Source organism: Salvelinus fontinalis, unplaced genomic scaffold (assembly GCF_029448725.1).
Source record: "Salvelinus fontinalis isolate EN_2023a unplaced genomic scaffold, ASM2944872v1 scaffold_0054, whole genome shotgun sequence".
NCBI classification, from domain to species: Eukaryota; Metazoa; Chordata; class Actinopteri; order Salmoniformes; family Salmonidae; genus Salvelinus; species Salvelinus fontinalis.
In genome coordinates, this window is record NW_026600263.1 from 354,670 (window position 1) to 371,756 (window position 17,087).

Here is a 17,087-nt window from a genome sequence, read left to right on the forward strand (position 1 = left end):
ACCTTATACACCTAACACACACACACCTAACACACACACCTTACACACACACCTTATACACCTAACACACACACCTAACACACACACCTTATACACCTAACACACACACCTAACACACACACCTTATACACCTAACACACACACCTAACACACACACCTAACACACACACCTTATACACCTAACACACACACCTAACACACACACCTAACACACACACCTTATACACCTAACACACACACCTAACACACACACCTAACACACACACCTAACACACACACCTAACACACACACCTTATACACCTAACACACCCACCTAACACACACACCTAACACACACACCTTATACACCTAACACACACACCTAACACACACACCTAACACACACAACTTATACACCTAACACACACACCTAACACACACACCTTATACACCTAACACACCCACCTGACACACACACCTTATACACCTAACACACACACCTAACACACACACCTAACACACACACCTAACACACACACCTAACACACACACCTTATACACCTAACACACACACCTAACACACACACCTAACACACACACCTAACACACACACCTTATACACCTAACACACCCACCTAACACACACACCTAACACACACACCTTATACACCTAACACACACACCTAACACACACACCTAACACACACAACTTATACACCTAACACACACACCTAACACACACACCTTATACACCTAACACACACACCTAACACACACACCTTATACACCTAACACACACACCTAACACACACACCTAACACACACACCTAACACACACACCTAACACACACACCTAACACACACACCTAACACACACACCTAACACCCCTTGTCTGTCTGAATACTGTATTATTATAGTGTGTTTGTACCTTCTCCGTGTCCAGGCTGGTGAGTTGGTCTCTTCGTTTCTGTGTGAACACGATGGTGAAGACGGCGTGGGAACGACTAGACGTCTCATTCATATTTGTTGCTGCCACCGTCCTGAAATCAATACCAATCAATCAATATATCAATATCAATATATCAATCAACAAGAAATCCCTCATTGAACACACACACACCCCACCGTCCTGAAATCAATAACACAACTAGTTAATATATCAATCAGTCAGTCAACTAGTTAATATACCAATCAGTCAACTAGATAATATACCAATCAGTCAGTCAACTAGTTAATATATCAATCAGTCAGTCAACTAGTTAATATATCAATCAGTCAACTAGTTAATATGCCAATCAGTCAGTCAACTAGTTAATATACCAATCAGTCAGTCAACTAGTTAATATACCAATCAGTCAGTCAACTAGTTAATATACCAATCAGTCAGTCAACTAGTTAATATACCAATCAGTCAACTAGTTAATATATCAATCAGTCAGTCAACTAGTTAATATACCAATCAGTCAGTCAACTAGATAATATACCAATCAGTCAGTCAACTAGTTAATATACCAATCAGTCAGTCAACTAGTTAATATACCAATCAGTCAGTCAACTAGTTAATATACCAATCAGTCAGTCAACTAGTTAATATATCAATCAGTCAGTCAACTAGATAATATACCAATCAGTCAGTCAACTAATTAATATACCAATCAGTCAGTCAACTAGTTAATATACCAATCAGTCAGTCAACTAGTTAATATACCAATCAGTCAACTAGTTAATATACCAATCAGTCAACTAGTTAATATACCAATCAGTCAACTAGTTAATATACCAATCAGTCAGTCAACTAGTTAATATACCAATCAGTCAGTCAACTAGTTAATATACCAATCAGTCAGTCAACTAGTTAATATATCAATCAGTCAGTCAACTAGTGTATATATCAATCAGTCAACTAGTTAATATACCAATCAGTCAGTCAACTAGTTAATATACCAATCAGTCAGTCAACTAGTTAATATACCAATCAGTCAGTCAACTAGTTAATATACCAATCAGTCAGTCAACTAGTTAATATACCAATCAGTCAGTCAACTAGTTAATATATCAATCAGTCAGTCAACTAGTTAATATATCAATCAGTCAACTAGTTAATATGCCAATCAGTCAGTCAACTAGTTAATATACCAATCAGTCAGTCAACTAGTTAATATACCAATCAGTCAGTCAACTAGTTAATATACCAATCAGTCAGTCAACTAGTTAATATACCAATCAGTCAGTCAACTAGTTAATATACCAATCAGTCAGTCAACTAGTTAATATACCAATCAGTCAACTAGTTAATATATCAATCAGTCAGTCAACTAGTTAATATACCAATCAGTCAGTCAACTAGTTAATATATCAATCAGTCAGTCAACTAGATAATATACCAATCAGTCAGTCAACTAGATAATATACCAATCAGTCAGTCAACTAGTTAATATACCAATCAGTCAGTCAACTAGTTAATATACCAATCAGTCAACTAGTTAATATATCAATCAGTCAGTCAACTAGTTAATATACCAATCAGTCAGTCAACTAGTTAATATACCAATCAGTCAACTAGTTAATATATCAATCAGTCAGTCAACTAGTTAATATACCAATCAGTCAGTCAACTAGTTAATATACCAATCAGTCAGTCAACTAGTTAATATACCAATCAGTCAGTCAACTAGTTAATATACCAATCAGTCAACTAGTTAATATACCAATCAGTCAACTAGTTAATATACCAATCAGTCAGTCAACTAGTTAATATACCAATCAGTCAGTCAACTAGATAATATACCAATCAGTCAGTCAACTAGTTAATATATCAATCAGTCAGTCAACTAGTTAATATACCAATCAGTCAGTCAACTAGTTAATATACCAATCAGTCAGTCAACTAGTTAATATATCAATCAGTCAGTCAACTAGATAATATACCAATCAGTCAGTCAACTAATTAATATACCAATCAGTCAGTCAACTAGTTAATATACCAATCAGTCAGTCAACTAGTTAATATACCAATCAGTCAGTCAACTAGTTAATATACCAATCAGTCAACTAGTTAATATACCAATCAGTCAGTCAACTAGATAATATACCAATCAGTCAGTCAACAAGTTAATATACCAATCAGTCAGTCAACTAGTTAATATATCAATCAGTCAGTCAACTAGTGTATATATCAATCAGTCAACTAGTTAATATACCAATCAGTCAGTCAACTAGTTAATATACCAATCAGTCAGTCAACTAGTTAATATATCAATCAGTCAACTAGTTAATATACCAATCAGTCAGTCAACTAGTTAATATACCAATCAGTCAGTCAACTAGTTAATATACCAATCAGTCAGTCAACTAGTTAATATACCAATCAGTCAGTCAACTAGTTAATATATCAATCAGTCAGTCAACTAGTTAATATATCAATCAGTCAACTAGTTAATATGCCAATCAGTCAGTCAACTAGTTAATATACCAATCAGTCAGTCAACTAGTTAATATACCAATCAGTCAGTCAACTAGTTAATATACCAATCAGTCAACTAGTTAATATATCAATCAGTCAGTCAACTAGTTAATATACCAATCAGTCAGTCAACTAGATAATATACCAATCAGTCAGTCAACTAATTAATATACCAATCAGTCAGTCAACTAGTTAATATACCAATCAGTCAACTAGTTAATATACCAATCAGTCAGTCAACTAGTTAATATACCAATCAGTCAGTCAACTAGTTAATATACCAATCAGTCAACTAGTTAATATATCAATCAGTCAGTCAACTAGTTAATATACCAATCAGTCAGTCAACTAGATAATATACCAATCAGTCAGTCAACTAGTTAATATACCAATCAGTCAGTCAACTAGTTAATATACCAATCAGTCAGTCAACTAGTTAATATACCAATCAGTCAGTCAACTAGTTAATATATCAATCAGTCAGTCAACTAGATAATATACCAATCAGTCAGTCAACTAATTAATATACCAATCAGTCAGTCAACTAGTTAATATACCAATCAGTCAGTCAACTAGTTAATATACCAATCAGTCAGTCAACTAGTTAATATACCAATCAGTCAACTAGTTAATATACCAATCTGTCAGTCAACTAGTTAATATACCAATCAGTCAGTCAACTAGTTAATATATCAATCAGTCAGTCAACTAGATAATATACCAATCAGTCAGTCAACTAGATAATATACCAATCAGTCAGTCAACTAGTTAATATATCAATCAGTCAGTCAACTAGTTAATATACCAATCAGTCAGTCAACTAGTTAATATATAAATCAGTCAGTTAACTAGTTAATATACCAATCAGTCAGTCAACTAGTTAATATATCAATCAGTCAGTCAACTAGTTAATATATCAATCAGTCAGTCAACTAGTTAATATACCAATCAGTCAGTCAACTAGTTAATATACCAATCAGTCAGTCAACTAGTTAATATACCAATCAGTCAGTCAACTAGTTAATATACCAATCAGTCAGTCAACTAGTTAATATACCAATCAGTCAGTCAACTAGTTAATATACCAATCAGTCAGTCAACTAGTTAATATACCAATCAGTCAGTCAACTAGTTAATATACCAATCAGTCAGTGAACTAGTTAATATACCAATCAGTCAGTCAACTAGTTAATATACCAATCAGTCAGTCAACTAGTTAATATACCAATCAGTCAACTAGTTAATATATCAATCAGTCAGTCAACTAGATAATATACCAATCAGTCAGTCAACTAGTTAATATACCAATCAGTCAGTCAACTAGTTAATATACCAATCAGTCAGTCAACTAGTTAATATATCAATCAGTCAACTAGTTAATATACCAATCAGTCAACTAGTTAATATACCAATCAGTCAGTCAACTAGTTAATATACCAATCAGTCAGTCAAATAGATAATATACCAATCAGTCAGTCAACTAGTTAATATACCAATCAGTCAACTAGTTAATATACCAATCAGTCAGTCAACTAGTTAATATATCAATCAGTCAGTCAACTAGTGTATATATCAATCAGTCAACTAGTTAATATACCAATCAGTCAGTCAACTAGTTAATATACCAATCAGTCAGTCAACTAGTTAATATACCAATCAGTCAACTAGTTAATATACCAATCAGTCAGTCAACTAGTTAATATATCAATCAGTCAGTGAACTAGTTAATATACCAATCAGTCAGTCAACTAGTTAATATACCAATCAGTCAGTCAACTAGTTAATATATCAATCAGTCAGTCAACTAGTTAATATACCAATCAGTCAGTTAACTAGTTAATATATCAATCAGTCAGTGAACTAGTTAATATACCAATCAGTCAGTCAACTAGTTAATATACCAATCAGTCAGTCAACTAGTTAATATATCAATCAGTCAGTCAACTAGATAATATACCAATCAGTCAGTCAACTAGTTAATATACCAATCAGTCAGTCAACTAGTTAATATACCAATCAGTCAGTCAACTAGTTAATATACCAATCAGTCAGTCAACTAGTTAATATACCAATCAGTCAGTCAACTAGTTAATATACCAATCAGTCAGTCAACTAGTTAATATACCAATCAGTCAGTCAACTAGTTAATATACCAATAAGTCAGTCAACTAGTTAATATACCAATCAGTCAGTCAACTAGTTAATATACCCAATCTGCTTTCACCAATATATCCTCAATCTATAGAACTAATGGGTCCTGGTTCTGTAGTAATAGTATAGTATATATAGTAACCTGATCTGAGCCAGAATGGGTCCCGGTTCTGTAGTAATAGTATAGTATATATAGTAACCTGATCTGAGCCAGAATGGGTCCCGGTTCTGTAGTAATAGTATAGTATATATAGTAACCTGATCTGAGCCAGAATGGGTCCCGGTTCTGTAGTAATAGTATAGTATATATAGTAACCTGATCTGAGCCAGAATGGGTCCCGGTTCTGTAGTAATAGTATAGTATATATAGTAACCTGATCTGAGCCAGAATGGGTCCCGGTTCTGTAGTAATAGTATAGTATATATAGTAACCTGATCTGAGCCAGAATGGGTCCCGGTTCTGTAGTAATAGTATAGTATATATAGTAACCTGATCTGAGCCAGAATGGGTCCCGGTTCTGTAGTAATAGTATAGTATATATAGTAACCTGATCTGAGCCAGAATGGGTCCCGGTTCTGTAGTAATAGTATAGTATATATAGTAACCTGATCTGAGCCAGAATGGGTCCCGGTTCTGTAGTAATAGTATAGTATATATAGTAACCTGATCTGAGCCAGAATGGGTCCCGGTTCTGTAGTAATAGTATAGTATATATAGTAACCTGATCTGAGCCAGAATGGGTCCCGGTTCTGTAGTAATAGTATAGTATATATAGTAACCTGATCTGAGCCAGAATGGGTCCCGGTTCTGTAGTAATAGTATAGTATATATAGTAACCTGATCTGAGCCAGAATGGGTCCCGGTTCTGTAGTAATAGTATAGTATATATAGTAACCTGATCTGAGCCAGAATGGGTCCCGGTTCTGTAGTAATAGTATATATAGTAACCTGATCTGAGCCAGAATGGGTCCCGGTTCTGTAGTAATAGTATAGTATATATAGTAACCTGATCTGAGCCAGAATGGGTCCCGGTTCTGTAGTAATAGTATAGTATATATAGTAACCTGATCTGAGCCAGAATGGGTCCCGGTTCTGTAGTAATAGTATAGTATATATAGTAACCTGATCTGAGCCAGAATGGGTCCCGGTTCTGTAGTAATAGTATAGTATATATAGTAACCTGATCTGAGCCAGAATGGGTCCCGGTTCTGTAGTAATAGTATAGTATATATAGTAACCTGATCTGAGCCAGAATGGGTCCCGGTTCTGTAGTAATAGTATAGTATATATAGTAACCTGATCTGAGCCAGAATGGGTCCCGGTTCTGTAGTAATAGTATAGTATATATAGTAACCTGATCTGAGCCAGAATGGGTCCCGGTTCTGTAGTAATAGTATATATAGTAACCTGATCTGAGCCAGAATGGGTCCCGGTTCTGTAGTAATAGTATAGTATATATAGTAACCTGATCTGAGCCAGAATGGGTCCCGGTTCTGTAGTAATAGTATAGTATATATAGTAACCTGATCTGAGCCAGAATGGGTCCCGGTTCTGTAGTAATAGTATAGTATATATAGTAACCTGATCTGAGCCAGAATGGGTCCCGGTTCTGTAGTAATAGTATAGTATATATAGTAACCTGATCTGAGCCAGAATGGGTCCCGGTTCTGTAGTAATAGTATAGTATATATAGTAACCTGATCTGAGCCAGAATGGGTCCCGGTTCTGTAGTAATAGTATAGTATATATAGTAACCTGATCTGAGCCAGAATGGGTCCCGGTTCTGTAGTAATAGTATAGTATATATAGTAACCTGATCTGAGCCAGAATGGGTCCCGGTTCTGTAGTAATAGTATAGTATATATAGTAACCTGATCTGAGCCAGAATGGGTCCCGGTTCTGTAGTAATAGTATAGTATATATAGTAACCTGATCTGAGCCAGAATGGGTCCCGGTTCTGTAGTAATAGTATAGTATATATAGTAACCTGATCTGAGCCAGAATGGGTCCCGGTTCTGTAGTAATAGTATAGTATATATAGTAACCTGATCTGAGCCAGAATGGGTCCCGGTTCTGTAGTAATAGTATAGTATATATAGTAACCTGATCTGAGCCAGAATGGGTCCCGGTTCTGTAGTAATAGTATAGTATATATAGTAACCTGATCTGAGCCAGAATGGGTCCCGGTTCTGTAGTAATAGTATAGTATATATAGTAACCTGATCTGAGCCAGAATGGGTCCCGGTTCTGTAGTAATAGTATAGTATATATAGTAACCTGATCTGAGCCAGAATGGGTCCCGGTTCTGTAGTAATAGTATAGTATATATAGTAACCTGATCTGAGCCAGAATGGGTCCCGGTTCTGTAGTAATAGTATAGTATATATAGTAACCTGATCTGAGCCAGAATGGGTCCCGGTCCTGTAGTAATAGTATAGTATATATAGTAACCTGATCTGAGCCAGAATGGGTCCCGGTTCTGTAGTAATAGTATAGTATATATAGTAACCTGATCTGAGCCAGAATGGGTCCTGGTTCTGTAGTAATAGTATAGTATATATAGTAACCTGATCTGAGCCAGAATGGGTCCCGGTTCTGTAGTAATAGTATAGTATATATAGTAACCTGATCTGAGCCAGAATGGGTCCCGGTTCTGTAGTAATAGTATATATAGTAACCTGATCTGAGCCAGAATGGGTCCCGGTTCTGTAGTAATAGTATAGTATATATAGTAACCTGATCTGAGCCAGAATGGGTCCCGGTTCTGTAGTAATAGTATAGTATATATAGTAACCTGATCTGAGCCAGAATGGGTCCCGGTTCTGTAGTAATAGTATAGTATATATAGTAACCTGATCTGAGCCAGAATGGGTCCCGGTTCTGTAGTAATAGTATAGTATATATAGTAACCTGATCTGAGCCAGAATGGGTCCTGGTTCTGTAGTAATAGTAGTATATATAGTAACCTGATCTGAGCCAGAATGGGTCCCGGTTCTGTAGTAATAGTATAGTATATATAGTAACCTGATCTGAGCCAGAATGGGTCCCGGTTCTGTAGTAATAGTATAGTATATATAGTAACCTGATCTGAGCCAGAATGGGTCCCGGTTCTGTAGTAATAGTATAGTATATATAGTAACCTGATCTGAGCCAGAATGGGTCCCGGTTCTGTAGTAATAGTATAGTATATATAGTAACCTGATCTGAGCCAGAATGGGTCCCGGTTCTGTAGTAATAGTATAGTATATATAGTAACCTGATCTGAGCCAGAATGGGTCCCGGTTCTGTAGTAATAGTATAGTATATATAGTAACCTGATCTGAGCCAGAATGGGTCCCGGTTCTGTAGTAATAGTATAGTATATATAGTAACCTGATCTGAGCCAGAATGGGTCCCGGTTCTGTAGTAATAGTATAGTATATATAGTAACCTGATCTGAGCCAGAATGGGTCCCGGTTCTGTAGTAATAGTATAGTATATATAGTAACCTGATCTGAGCCAGAATGGGTCCCGGTTCTGTAGTAATAGTATAGTATATATAGTAACCTGATCTGAGCCAGAATGGGTCCCGGTTCTGTAGTAATAGTATAGTATATATAGTAACCTGATCTGAGCCAGAATGGGTCCCGGTTCTGTAGTAATAGTATAGTATATATAGTAACCTGATCTGAGCCAGAATGGGTCCCGGTTCTGTAGTAATAGTATAGTATATATAGTAACCTGATCTGAGCCAGAATGGGTCCCGGTTCTGTAGTAATAGTATAGTATATATAGTAACCTGATCTGAGCCAGAATGGGTCCCGGTTCTGTAGTAATAGTATAGTATATATAGTAACCTGATCTGAGCCAGAATGGGTCCCGGTTCTGTAGTAATAGTATAGTATATATAGTAACCTGATCTGAGCCAGAATGGGTCCCGGTTCTGTAGTAATAGTATAGTATATATAGTAACCTGATCTGAGCCAGAATGGGTCCCGGTTCTGTAGTAATAGTATAGTATATATAGTAACCTGATCTGAGCCAGAATGGGTCCCGGTTCTGTAGTAATAGTATAGTATATATAGTAACCTGATCTGAGCCAGAATGGGTCCCGGTTCTGTAGTAATAGTATAGTATATATAGTAACCTGATCTGAGCCAGAATGGGTCCCGGTTCTGTAGTAATAGTATAGTATATATAGTAACCTGATCTGAGCCAGAATGGGTCCCGGTTCTGTAGTAATAGTATAGTATATATAGTAACCTGATCTGAGCCAGAATGGGTCCCGGTTCTGTAGTAATAGTATAGTATATATAGTAACCTGATCTGAGCCAGAATGGGTCCCGGTTCTGTAGTAATAGTATAGTATATATAGTAACCTGATCTGAGCCAGAATGGGTCCCGGTTCTGTAGTAATAGTATAGTATATATAGTAACCTGATCTGAGCCAGAATGGGTCCCGGTTCTGTAGTAATAGTATAGTATATATAGTAACCTGATCTGAGCCAGAATGGGTCCCGGTTCTGTAGTAATAGTATAGTATATATAGTAACCTGATCTGAGCCAGAATGGGTCCCGGTTCTGTAGTAATAGTATAGTATATATAGTAACCTGATCTGAGCCAGAATGGGTCCCGGTTCTGTAGTAATAGTATAGTATATATAGTAACCTGATCTGAGCCAGAATGGGTCCCGGTTCTGTAGTAATAGTATAGTATATATAGTAACCTGATCTGAGCCAGAATGGGTCCCGGTTCTGTAGTAATAGTATATATAGTAACCTGATCTGAGCCAGAATGGGTCCCGGTTCTGCAGTAATAGTATAGTATATATAGTAACCTGATCTGAGCCAGAATGGGTCCCGGTTCTGTAGTAATAGTATAGTATATATAGTAACCTGATCTGAGCCAGAATGGGTCCCGGTTCTGTAGTAATAGTATAGTATATATAGTAACCTGATCTGAGCCAGAATGGGTCCCGGTTCTGTAGTAATAGTATAGTATATATAGTAACCTGATCTGAGCCAGAATGGGTCCCGGTTCTGTAGTAATAGTATAGTATATATAGTAACCTGATCTGAGCCAGAATGGGTCATGGTTCTGTAGTAATAGTATAGTATATATAGTAACCTGATCTGAGCCAGAATGGGTCCTGTTTCTGCAGTGAGACAGCTTGATGTACAGGACACTAGTCTATCTCCTGAATCTATCTTGTAATGCTGCATGCCAAGCAGAGAGGCATAAACCGTGATCGAACCCCTAACCCCTAACCCCTAACCCCTAACCTCTAACCACAAGGGCACTGAATTGGTATAATGATCCATCTACACACCATGTCCTGTCCTACACACCCACACACACACACACCGTTCCCTCACCTGGCTTTGTTTCCACAGTCCATTAGGTCCTGAATGTCATTGTATCCGGTTACAGCCAGTTTAGACAGATCTTCAACGTACGGTCCCATTATAGGGTGCTCCCTAACACGGAGTGTACCCTTCGATTTAGGGTTCAACAGGTCACGCACCCTCTCACAGTAGATCTCCATGTAGGACACCTGTAATAGAGTACAGACTAGTGAAGTGTGGAAGGGCAGAAGTGAAGGTCACTTAAAGGGCTTACTCGAAGGAAAGGAAGGAAGGGAGTCTAGAAGTGTGGGTGGCCATACCTCCACTGAGAAGGAGAGATCAGGGTCTGTGTTCCCAACTGTCCTCTTAAACAAATCCTCACACAGCTGGAGAGAGAGAGGGATGGGGAGATGGAGAGAGAGAGAGAGGGATGGGGAGAGAGATGGAGAGAGAGAGCGGGATGGGGAGAGAGATGGAGAGATGGAGAGAGAGAGGGATGGGGAGAGAGATGGAGAGAGAGAGGGATGGGGAGAGAGATGGAGAGAGAGAGGGATGGGGAGAGAGATGGAGAGAGAGAGAGAGAGAGAGAGAGAGCGGGATGGGGAGAGAGATGGAGAGAGAGAGAGAGGGAGAGCGGGATGGGAGAGAGATGGAGAGAGAGAGAGAGGGATGGGGAGAGAGATGGAGAGAGAGAGGGATGGGGAGAGAGATGGAGAGAGAGAGAGAGAGACAGAGAGAGAGAGGGATCGGGAGAGGGATGGGGAGAGTGATGAGAGAGAGAGCGGGATGGGGAGAGAGATGGGGAGAGAGAGAGCGGGATGGGGAGAGAGATGGAGAGAGAGAGCGGGATGGGGAGAGAGCGGGATGGGGAGAGAGATGGAGAGAGAGAGATGGGGAGAGAGCAGGATGGGGAGAGAGAGAGAGAGAGGGATGGGGAGAGAGATGGAGAGAGAGAGATGGGGAGAGAGCGAGAGAGAGAAATGGGGAGAGAGCAGGATGGGGAGAGAGAGAGAGAGAGGGATGGGGAGAGAGATGGAAAGAGAGAGATGGGGAGAGAGAGAGAGGGATGGGGAGAGAGATGGAGAGAGCGGGATGGGGAGAGAGCGGGATGGGGAGAGAGCGGGATGGGGAGAGAGAGAGAGATGGGGAGAGAGATGGGGAGAGAGATGGGGAGAGAGCGGGATGGGGAGAGAGAGAGAGATGGGGAGAGAGATGGGGAGAGAGATGGGGAGAGAGCGGGATGGGGAGAGTGATGGAGAGAGAGAGCGGGATGGGGAGAGAGATGGAGAGAGAGAGCGGGATGGGGAGAGAGATGGAGAGAGAGAGCGGGATGGGGAGAGAGATGGAGAGAGCGGGATGGGGAGAGAGCGGGATGGGGAGAGAGATGGAGAGAGAGAGAGGGATGGGGAGAGAGATGGAGAGGGAGAGAAAGATCACAATATAAACCACTTACAATAAATGGGTTTAATTCAGTTCAGTTTAGGTTGCTGTTTAAATGACTGTGAGGATGGTATATCAGAGGTCAGAGGTCAGTTACCTGTGGAATGATCCCCTCCTGTCCCTCTTCCTGCCGTCCCATCATGGTGTAACTCTTCCCTGCTCCTGGAAACAAAACAAACAGCAGATAGACAGATCAATACGTCATGAGTTTATCTACAGTTAGACAGATCAATATATCATGAGTTTATCTACAGATAGATCAATATATCATGAGTAGTATCTACAGATAGATCAATATATCATGAGTGGTATCTACAGATAGATCAATATATCATGAGTAGTATCTACAGATAGATCAATATATCATGAGTTTATCTACAGATAGATCAATATATCATGAGTAGTATCTATAGATAGACAGATCAATATACCATGAGTAGTATCTATAGATAGACAGATCAATATATCATGAGTAGTATCTACAGATAGATCAATATATCATGAGTAGTATCTATAGATAGATCAATATATCATGAGTATTATCTACAGATAGATCAATATATCATGAGTAGTATCTACAGATAGATCAATATATCATGAGTAGTATCTACAGATAGATCAATATATCATGAGTAGTATCTACAGATAGACAGATCAATATATCATGAGTAGTATCTATAGATAGATCAATATATCATGAGTAGTATCTATAGATAGATCAATATATCATGAGTAGTATCTACAGATAGACAGATCAATATATCATGAGTAGTATCTACAGATAGATCAATATATCATGAGTAGTATCTACAGATAGATCAATATATCATGAGTAGTATCTACAGATAGATCAATATATCATGAGTAGTATCTACAGATAGACAGCTCAATATATCATGAGTAGTATCTATAGATAGATAAATATATCATGAGCAGTATCTATAGATAGATCAATATATCATGAGTAGTATCTATAGACAGATCAATATATCATGAGTAGTATCTATAGATAGACAGATCAATATATCATGAGTAGTATCTATAGATAGACAGATCAATATATCATGAGTAGTATCTATAGACAGATCAATATATCACGAGTAGTATCTATAGACAGATCAATATATCATGAGTAGTATCTATAGATAGATCAATATATCATGAGTAGTATCTATAGATAGACAGATCAATATATCATGAGTAGTATCTATAGATAGACAGATCAATATATCATGAGTAGTATCTATAGACAGATCAATATACCATGAGTAGTATCTATAGATAGATAGATCAATATATCATGAGTAGTATCTATAGACAGATCAATATATCATGAGTAGTATCTACAGATAGATCAATATATCATGAGTAGTATCTATAGATAGACAGATCAATATATCATGAGTAGTATCTATAGATAGACAGATCAATATATCATGAGTAGTATCTATAGATAGACAGATCAATATATCATGAATAGTATCTACAGATAGATCAATATATCATGAGTAGTATCTACAGATAGATAGATCAATATATCATGAGTAGTATCTACAGATAGATAGATCAATATATCATGAGTAGTATCTATAGATAGATCAATATATCATGAGTAGTATCTACAGATAGATCAATATATCATGAGTAGTATCTACAGATAGATCAATATATCATGAGTAGTATCTACAGATAGATCAATATATCATGAGTAGTATCTACATATAGACAGATCAATATATCATGAGTAGTATCTACAGATAGATCAATATATCATGAGTAGTATCAATAGATAGATCAATATATCATGAGTAGTATCTACAGATAGATCAATATATCATGAGTAGTATCTACAGATAGATCAATATATCATGAGTAGTATCTACAGATAGATCAATATATCATGAGTAGTATCTACAGATAGATCAATGTATCATGAGTAGTATCTACAGATAGATCAATATATCATGAGTAGTATCTACAGATAGATCAATATATCATGAGTAGTATCTACAGATAGATCAATATATCATGAGTAGTATCTACAGATAGACAGATCAATATATCATGAGTTTATCTACAGATAGATCAATATATCATGAGTAGTATCTACAGATAGACAGATCAATATATCATGAGTAGTATCTATAGACAGATCAATATATCATGAGTAGTATCTACAGATAGATCAATATATCATGAGTAGTATCTACAGATAGCTAGATGGGTGAACCAACCTGTCTGTCCGTAGGCGAAGATACAGACATTGTATCCTTCAAAAGCATGAAGCAGCATCTCCTCCCCAATGTCCTTATAGACTTGTCTCTGGGAGGCAAATCTCTCATCCTCCGCCTGGGGGGGGGATAGGACACAACATGGTCACACAGTTACCAGATTTACTATGAAGAAGAGAGAAACTGTGGGTCCTTGGGCTCCCTGAGAGAGAATCTCACCGTGGTGTGTGACCAGTAAGAGTAGTCGAAGGTGAAACTCTTGCCTTCATTCTTGGGCTGTTTGGGGTTGGAGATGCCTGAAGAGGACAGACACGCATTAGTACACACACAGTAGTACATGCACAGAATGAGACACACACTGTGTTGATAAAGGCCTGGGGGCTGGGGTTGTGTTTCCTGAGCTGTTTGTGAACAAACACACACCCTCTAACCCCCTAGCTCAGACCCTAACCTCAACATACACCCTCTAACCCCCTAGCTCAGACCCTAACCTCAACACACACCCTCTAACCCCCTAGCTCAGACCCTAACCTCAACATACACCCTCTAACCCCCTAGCTCAGACCCTAACCTCAACACACACCCTCTAACCCCCTAGCTCAGACCCTAACCTCAACACACACCCTCTAACCCCCTAGCTCAGACCCTAACCTCAACATACACCCTCTAACCCCCTAGCTCAGACCCTCAACATACACCCTCTAACCCCTTAGCTCAGACCCTAACCTCAACACACACCCTCTAACCCCCTAGCTCAGACCCTAACCTCAACACACACCCTCTAACCCCCTAGCTCAGACCCTAACCTCAACATACACCCTCTAACCCCCTAGCTCAGACCCTAACCTCAACACACACCCTCTAACCCCCTAGCTCAGACCCTAACCTCAACACACACCCTCTAACCCCCTAGCTCAGACCCTAACCTCAACATACACCCTCTAACCCCCTAGCTCAGACCCTCAACATACACCCTCTAACCCCCTAGCTCAGACCCTAACCTCAACATACACCCTCTAACCCCCTAGCTCAGACCCTCAACATACACCCTCTAACCCCCTAGCTCAGACCCTAACCTCAACATACACCCTCTAACCCCCTTCGAACTGAACGTGCAAAATAACAGACTCTAGGGTCACATGACTGGCACAGGAATTCTGGGATTGCTACTGAGGCCTGCTCCCTGGGACGCATAAACACACACACACACTCAGACACACACACACACACACACACACACACACACACACACACACACACACACACACACACACACACACACACACACACACACACACACACACACACACACACACACACACACACACACACACACACACACACACACACACACATTTATTTATAGGCTCAGAGGTGTGCGCTTTGCTGTGATCTCTGGCACACTGATGCAACACAGAGAGCCTGATTCACTCAGCCTCACGTTACGTAACCTGTTGGGGATTTTCAGACATATTGTCTGAGCTGGGTGGAAAGTTGAATGTTCAAACGCCTTCCGAGAATAACGTACAACCAATCACCATGAAGGGAAGTGAAGGAGTGTACCCTACAGAGAGAAGGGGGGTGAAGGAGTGTACCCTACAGAGAGAAGGGAAGGAGTGTACCCTACAGAGAGAAGGGGAGTGAAGGAGTGTACCCTACAGAGAGAAGGGGAGGAGTGTACCCTACAGAGAGAAGGGGAGGAGTGTACCCTACAGAGAGAAGGGGAGGAGTGTACCCTACAGAGAGAAGGGGAGGAGTGTACCCTACAGAGAGAAGGGAAGGAGTGTACCCTACAGAGAGAAGGGGAGGAGTGTACCCTACAGAGAGAAGGGGAGGAGTGTACCCTACAGAGAGAAGGGGAGGAGTGTACCCTACAGAGAGAAGGGGAGGAGTGTACCCTACAGAGAGAAGGGGAGGAGTGTACCCTACAGAGAGAAGGGAAGGAGTGTACCCTACAGAGAGAAGGGGAGGAGTGTACCCTACAGAGAGAAGGGAAGGAGTGTACCCTACAGAGAGAAGGGGAGGAGTGTACCCTACAGAGAGAAGGGGAGGAGTGTACCCTACAGAGAGAAGGGAAGGAGTGTACCCTACAGAGAGAAGGGGAGGAGTGTACCCTACAGAGAGAAGGGAAGTGAAGGAGTGTACCCTACAGAGAGAAGGGAAGGAGTGTACCCTACAGAGAGAAGGGGAGTGAAGGAGTGTACCCTACAGAGAGAAGGGAAGTGAAGGAGTGTACCCTACAGAGAGAAGGGGAGTGAAGGAGTGTACAGACTCACATTAAACATCTCCAATCCAAAGTTAAATCTAGAATTGGCTTCCTATTTCACAACAAAGCATCCTTCACTCATGCTGCCAAACATACCCTCGTAAAACTGACTATCCTACCGATCCTTGACTTCGGTGATGTCATTTACAAAATAGCCTCCAACACTCTACTCAGCAAATTGGATGCAGTCTATCACAGTGCCAGCCGTTTTGTCACCAAAGCCCCATAT

At 39.4% G+C, this 17,087-nt stretch overlaps 1 protein-coding gene across 1 annotated transcript in view; it reads right to left on the minus strand.

The window, feature by feature from the left end:
* The window catches only part of LOC129842577 (kinesin-like protein KIF1C), a gene marked incomplete at its 3' end in the record, with an annotated part of 100,257 nt that overhangs the window by 68,126 nt on the left and 15,044 nt on the right, over positions 1 to 17,087 (minus strand). Inside the window, 6 exon segments of the mRNA XM_055911189.1 lie at positions 910 to 1,021; positions 10,952 to 11,130; positions 11,242 to 11,307; positions 12,459 to 12,523; positions 14,596 to 14,710; positions 14,812 to 14,888. Coding sequence (XP_055767164.1) covers positions 910 to 1,021; positions 10,952 to 11,130; positions 11,242 to 11,307; positions 12,459 to 12,523; positions 14,596 to 14,710; positions 14,812 to 14,888 — 614 coding nt within the window.